At 37.9% G+C, this 6,813-nt stretch overlaps 2 protein-coding genes across 4 annotated transcripts; one reads left to right on the top strand and one right to left on the bottom strand.

Annotated features, from left to right (window-relative positions):
• Positions 1-1,476: 1,476 nt before the first annotated feature.
• LOC113333035 (G patch domain-containing protein 8-like) lies at positions 1,477-4,064 on the top strand. 3 transcript variants are annotated; one of them, XM_026579523.1, is made up of 8 exons: positions 1,477-1,566; positions 1,879-1,959; positions 2,123-2,309; positions 2,402-2,556; positions 2,808-2,951; positions 3,069-3,172; positions 3,269-3,440; positions 3,775-4,064. In XM_026579523.1, exons 2-8 carry the CDS (start codon positions 1,888-1,890, stop codon positions 3,853-3,855), a joined length of 915 nt encoding a protein of 304 aa, XP_026435308.1. In that variant the 5' UTR covers positions 1,477-1,566; positions 1,879-1,887; the 3' UTR covers positions 3,856-4,064. The 3 variants fall into 3 exon arrangements, with proteins under 3 accessions (XP_026435308.1, XP_026435309.1, XP_026435310.1); XM_026579524.1 differs by having other exon boundaries at positions 1,500-1,566; positions 1,866-1,959; XM_026579525.1 differs by having other exon boundaries at positions 1,504-1,566; positions 1,887-1,959.
• An 805-nt stretch (positions 4,065-4,869) lies between these two features.
• Positions 4,870-6,601, bottom strand: LOC113333034 (probable transcription factor At3g04930). The gene has a single exon (XM_026579522.1). The coding sequence runs from the start codon at positions 6,454-6,456 to the stop codon at positions 5,221-5,223; it is 1,236 nt and encodes a 411-aa protein (XP_026435307.1). The 5' UTR covers positions 6,457-6,601; the 3' UTR covers positions 4,870-5,220.
• Between the last annotated feature and the right edge of the window lie 212 nt (positions 6,602-6,813).

Genomic DNA, 6,813 nt, shown 5'->3' with positions numbered 1-6,813 from the left:
ACAAAAAAATAAAATAAAAGGTCGATCTTGTGTTTCCTCTTAAACTAATCTCATCGTTTTCTTGTGTTTTCTTGGTCAATCTCCATCTTAATTTCTTTGTGGCAACTTTTTTAGTTTTCATCATATTGTATATCTTAAAAGAATGTTTGGAAAACGATCGTTTTTCCCCGAGCAACGGCCGTTAAAACGGTCACACCTATATAGCATGTCCGTGAGGATCACCGGTACCCGTATCTATGTACGACCGATAAATAGGCGCATAACTATTATACCGTTCCCACAACCATGCTTGGAGGAACAATGTGTTAACAAATGATTCAACTTTCATATAACTATTAAAATGTTGGTGTCAACTACTAAAAAGTCCACGTGAGAGTATAACGAACCCAGAAACAGACTACCTACATAAAGTTTCTCACCTTTAGACATTTAGACAGCAAGGGAGCTACAAACGACTTCAACAAGGAACCACCATTTTCAAGTACGTCTCTAGACAACCAAAATGAAAAGAAAGCAGCGATGGTCAATGTAATGTCACTAGCCCTATTAGGGTCTTTCTTTTTCGACCACCAATACTTCGTCCGCTGAGCATACAAATTTCCGGACGCATCATTGATTTCATTGTTATTAGCTGCTAAAGTTGTGGTATTTATTTGTTTTTTTTAAAGGGAAAATCGGTATTCACTTTTTTCCTCTATTTATTTTTCTACAGTTGTTCTACACTACACAAGGATAATTTGGTACTCATATATCACTTTCCTTTTCTTTTCTCTCTCTCCCCTCCCTCACTTCTTCATCTTCTTTAACAAAACCATCAAGAATAACCGTTCTCTGCTCATATTTGGTCCATTTTGGACCGCATCTGAGCAGATTTCTTCACTATTTCTTGTTTTATAGGTTAGTTAGTAGTTTTAGCTTAATCTTTATTATGTTTTCTATTTATCGACACCATTATGGTGGTTTTATCTACTTTTTTGAGGTTTATTTTCGCTTTAGTGGCGGTTCTTGGTTATTGGATTGAGTCCTAAGATCGATAGTGATGCTCTCCAACGACGAAATCTTCATCTTCATCGGTGTTTTCTTTGACGACGGAAGCTTCATCATTAGTTACAAGAGATTTGAGCAAATCACTCCTATTTTGGGAGCATGTCTTTCTAAAGAAGAAAAACAAACTAAATGGTTGGGATTTACTTCCGAGAAAAATCATTCTTCCTCCGATTTTATCGAATTTTATATATACTTGTATTTGTCTTACTCCGGTAATCCTTTTCTTTTTCTTGTCGGATTTCTCGGTATTGTACTTTTACAGTATGTTCTTGTTATTTTGTATTCTCTTATTTCGATCTTAAACTCATTATAATCTCGAATTTTCAAAAGGTTCCTTGTTTATCAAAAAAAAAAATTAAAAAAAATACACTACACAAGGGTATTTTAGTCAATATGAATTGTCGTAGCAATGTTAACGGGTGTGCTGTGCTGTGTGCAAACTCGATCCAACCCCTTTTTACAGATAGAGAAACAGAAAGACAGACCAGGTTTCTGTTCGTCGGGCGATTGTGTAATCCGGTAAGTATCTTTGCGTCCTCTCTGTATTAGTTTATCCAGTAAGGTTAATGAAAGATCTTACTTATATTATAGGGTTTGAATATATCAAAAGGAATTTGAGACATAATTATGAATTTGAAATTCTAGCAGCTTGAAGCCTAAAAATATCGTTCTAGGGTTGGAAATTTTGAATTTTGTAAACGTTTTGATTTTCTAGCTAATTTGGAGCCTTTATAAGAAATGAGGGCTACTGAAAGTTTGATATTAGCTGGGGAGTGGATTAATTTTCATAGGGATTTGTTGAATTGATGCGATTTTAGACGTCGTTTTTAGGGATTCAGAATGGATAATAGACGGTTTTATAACCGCGAGGAAGCAAGAGCTCAAGGTGAAGGGCAACGCAAAAGAGAAGAGGTAATTTTTTTTTAGTTGATTAACTTGATGATTAAGAACGTGGTTTAGTTGTTCCTTTTGAATGTAATCACCCCTTTGGTTGCTTAAATGGTAAACAGAAATGTGAACTACACATTATTAATTTATTTGAGGTGTACTTCTGTGTTGGTGGTGCACCGTACAGGATTCCCTGGCGGAGGATCTTGGAGATGACTTTCGTTTGTCCAGTAAACACAAACCTACAGAAAATCCTGATCTTGATAACGTGGAGCAAGCATCTTTGGACACACAATTAACATCTACCAATGTAGGATTTAGACTCCTTCAGAAAATGGGGTGGAAAGGGAAAGGCCTTGGCAAGAACGAACAAGGTGATTATATAGTCAATGGGCAATTACTTCTTTGCATAATTGAGTATGCAATGGTGGGGGTATTTTCTGAGAATATTTTGAATAAATTGCAGGAATCGTTGAGCCGATAAAAGCTGGAATCAGAGATCCTAAGTTAGGGATTGGAAAGCAAGAGCAGGATGATTTTTTTACTGCTGAAGAAAATATTCAAAGAAAGAAGCTTGAAATAGAGTTGGAGGAAACCGAGGAGCATGCAAAGAAGCGAGAGGTATACCTACCAAACCAATGCCTTTATGTGGGAATGTTCAGTTTACAGGGTTATTTTGTAGTTGATGCATATTATCTTTTCTCAAATGCACATTTAATAACAGAAGGCAGCATATATTGTATATGTGTGTCTTTTGACGGGAATGATATATCTTAAGGGACCATCACCTTTGGAGGGTCTTGAGAATTTCCTACACTTTTTATTACCTGGTGGCTTCTACTGCCTGCTTCGTGCACATGATGAAAATCCAGGTGGTAGCAGAGCGTGAGCAGAAAATTCAAACTGAGGTTAAAGAAATCCAGAAGTCGTTCTATTGTGATCTCTGCAGCAAGCAATACAAGTTGGCCATAGAATTTGAAGCTCACCTGAGCTCATATGACCACAATCACAGAAAGGTAGAAGGCCTTTCTCAATGTCTTTCAGCTTAACTTCCAGACTAGGATGTTAAAGGTGATAACTTGTTTATAGACCTTGGCTTAAATGCTTAATTTTCTTTTGTGTGAGGCTTGCAGCGGTTCAAAGAAATGAGAGAGATGCAGAGTGGTAGCAGTCGGGATGAGCGTCAAAAACGAGAACAGCTACGTCAGGAAAAGGAGATGGCTAAGTTTGCTCAGATGTATTTATTCTTTACCTGCATCCTTTTGATCTTATATTATAATCATATGAGGGCCAATGGGTGTGAGTTTTGACTACGAATATTTTAAGCTCACAGTGCAGATGCTCATAAGCAGCAGAAGCAGCAACAGCAACAACAACAGCAGCAGCAGCAGCAACAAGATCAGGGGGGAGTGGCTTCTAGTGTTGGAGGTGCTACTACACCATCGGATCAGGATCAACAGAAAGCATTGAAGTTTGGGTTTTCTTCGAAAGTTGGTTTATCCAAGGTATGCATGCATGCAGTCTAGAACGTATTCTTGTTGCAGTTTCTAGTCCTTGAATTTCATGTTTGATTAGACTACCCTAAGCTATATGTTCAAAATTGCTAAACTTAATTTATAACAAATTTTATCTGGACTGAAATATAAGTGATATCTTCTTACGAGTGCCTTATTGCCCTGATCAGGAAAGAAATAATTCATGCTATGACATTTGTATTTCTCGGGGTAATTTAGTGCTTAGCTAACCTGTGATAGTATTTGGTGATCCTTTAGGCTGTTACTATTTTATGCATATTCACTTTATTCGTTTTCTAACCTTCTGTTTACTTATATTTGTCAGAGTTCATTTGGTGCTGCTGCTAAGAAGAAAAAGGTAGTTCAAGTGTCCTCAATTTTTGGCAATGACAGTGATGAAGAGTAGCATATAAGTTTCTTTATCATCCTCTCTTTGTAACTGCCACAAGTGGATCCCGCGCAGTAGGAAACCATTTCAATTTCAAAAACGTGGTAGTCAGTTTTATGTTTTTAGTATTATTTTTTATGGTGTTGTGGTATATTCTTAAATAACACTATTTTCATGTCAACTTTGATATTTTAAATCTTAAATTTTCTGATTTTCCTGCGGTGTTATGACTTTATTGTAATATACATACTATTCAGTACTCCATAGCTCATCCTTGCTGTAAACAGATTATAGTGACACCATGTGTTTAGTAAACAGATTATTACAACGACACCCTAGAGTGAATTGTAACAAATTTGCCAAACACAAAGAAACCAACAGCATAATTTGCATTTCTTCAATACGTCTTTGGTTCTCAATTCTCGATTTTCTAATTTTCTGGGTTCAGGGAATAACCAAACGTGGAGTTACATCTGACTGAGACAACCGTGTTATTGGGGGACGATAACATACGCGGTTGGAAACTTTGGGGGGTTGGTGCGGAGAACATAGATTGATCTGCCACTGCATAAGGTAATAAGGTGGGTAGCAGAGAATCACGTGATGCGCAGAACCTTCTTCCCAGACAGCACTAAACAACATCCAACTTATGTGTGCAGTTGTAGTCCAACAACCCAACCAGCATCCAATGCAACACCCCCAGTCCAAACACAATTCCTTCAAAGAGTTAAGTTGTCACATAGAGGGGTGTTCTCATGCAAAGGGAGGCAAATAACACACCATCACATAAGCAGCATCATAACAACCTTGACACCCATCAACAAGAATTCTAAGAACCCTACTGTTTTGCAAATAGCTAAATATATGTATGTGAAGACACAAAATTGGTGTTTTCATTTGACAATATCACTCATCTGTACTGAACCATCAAGCTAACCAGACTCTCTACACATCAACTGCAGAAGTCATTTCACTATGGATAGAGATAGTCCTTAACACGATAAAGAAGAACTACAAAGACACTGCAACAGATTGATGCACAAAAATGAATATGTATAATGTACAAAAGAACAACAAACGAGCCAGTAACTTCAAGGCAACCATAGCAAGTATATAATATTTTGCAGTGAAACTTAGCCCCTACCAATTCACAATTCTCATCAAACTTCTTCATCCATATTCATATTTTTCAGAACTTAAACATGGCTTGCAAGAAACTTAAATTGGAAAATCATTATTTGAGCTGTTCTTCTATAAAACCTAATAAGAAAGACGAAAAACAAAAAAACATAAACCTGACCCAGCCAAACTATCGACTCCACCAACCAAACCTTAAAACATCAACTACTTACTCATTATGGAGACCGCCATAAACACGACTTGTCAATCTCCGGTCGACCTCAGCTCCTCCAATGCCAATTTGATTTGGTCTTGCACCAAGTCCATCCGTTTCGCATAAACCTCCAATTCCAGTACCTGCTGTTTTTTCCACTTCTCATCCACCATTTCTCCACTCAACAAATTCATAGAAGAAGAAGAAGAATTAGCCCCCAAATTCAATGGATTTAAACCCATCACTCCTAACCCTCTCACATTATTTGGTCCACTAATCGCAGCCTGAAGCAACTCTTTAAACAACGGAGATAAACAACTCTTTACAGTCTCTTCAATCACACTTGAAACCGACAAATTCACGGGAATATTCAAAGGATTAGAAACATTAGGCGGTACCTCAGTTCTCTTTCTAATCCGTTTTCTTGACCTCGGAATAGCCTGCTTTTCTGAACCATTAATATCAGCAGCAACACCCCCATTATTACCTACAGTTACATTCTTTACCTCAATAATCTGGAGAGGATTAGGGTTTCCATCTTCTTCCTCAACATCACCACCAGATACTACTACATTACCACCAGTCTCAGCACCCCAGATTTTCTTAGAGATTTCAAAACAAGATTGATCATGAGGCGTCTTAAAAACTAAATCTTTACCAGAACTGACTCTACTCATAACATTTCTATACTTCTTTTTCAATCTTCTTAATTTCTCAACTAACTGATTCTTATTAAACTCAAGCTGTAGTTTTGTTTTGATCTGATCATAAAATGGACCTGTATCATGATGATAAGAAGATGAGTTTTTAGTACCAGTACCTCTTTCTTTTGTATTGTATTCAAGAAACCCTTGTAAAAGCCCAATTTCATCTTCATCTGTCCACAGCCTCTGAAACAATTTTCTCTCTTCAGTTGAGGGGGGTTTTCTCTCTTCAGTTGTTGTCGTTATAGCCATTGGAGTAATGGGTTCTTCAATTTTTTGCCGCTTGATTTCAGGTTCGCCACCAGTTTGGGCGGTGGTAATGGTGGTGGCGATTGCTGGAGTAGTGGTGGTGGTGGTGGAAACAGAAGTTGAAACAACGGGGGTGGTTGTTGCAATGTTAGGAATAGCGGGTTGTTGAGGAATAGGATCAGAAGAAGTTGTAGGAGAATCTAATTCAAGATCTTCATCTTCATCATACTCCTCCATATCTTCATCTTCTTCAAGTTCTTCATCTTCTTCATCATCAAAATCTTCTTCTTCTTCTTGATTAGTATTCATGTTTTGATCCTCTTCTTCAGGCATTCTCGAAGAGAAACAGAGAGGGGGATATAGATGAACAGAGGGATTAGTTGAATCTCGGCGATTAAAAGGAGAGAAGGTATTATGGTTTTGGATTTTGGTGTTTGGCGTGAACTTGTGGGGTGGGGGTTTTAGGTTAGTTCTTTTGGCATCTAGGGTTCGCGATGGGGGTCTTAATTATAGGTCTAGGTTATTTAAGGCTGACCAGACTAATTCACGATTTTCATGCTGGGATGGGATTAGGGTGCACAACGGGTAGGATGGGTAGGATATGGTCCATTTCGTCACCCTACCCGCTAACTGGCGGGTAAGAAATTTTTTACCCGCCACCCTACCCGCCATTAAACAGGTAAGATCCTA

This window comes from Papaver somniferum, unplaced genomic scaffold (genome assembly GCF_003573695.1).
Source record: "Papaver somniferum cultivar HN1 unplaced genomic scaffold, ASM357369v1 unplaced-scaffold_132, whole genome shotgun sequence".
Lineage (NCBI taxonomy): Eukaryota > Viridiplantae > Streptophyta > Magnoliopsida > Ranunculales > Papaveraceae > Papaver > Papaver somniferum.
This window is presented reverse-complemented; position numbering and strand designations above follow the sequence as displayed.

Coding starts and splice junctions, on each gene's coding strand:
- LOC113333035 (XM_026579523.1), top strand. CDS start 1,888: ATGGATAATAGACGGTTTTATAACCGCGAGGAAGCAAGAGCTCAAGGT. Junction 2,310..2,401: donor CCTTGGCAAGAACGAACAAG/GTGATTATATAG, acceptor AATAAATTGCAG/GAATCGTTGAGCCGATAAAA. Junction 2,952..3,068: donor ATGACCACAATCACAGAAAG/GTAGAAGGCCTT, acceptor TGAGGCTTGCAG/CGGTTCAAAGAAATGAGAGA.
- LOC113333034 (XM_026579522.1), bottom strand. CDS start 6,456: ATGCCTGAAGAAGAGGATCAAAACATGAATACTAATCAAGAAGAAGAA.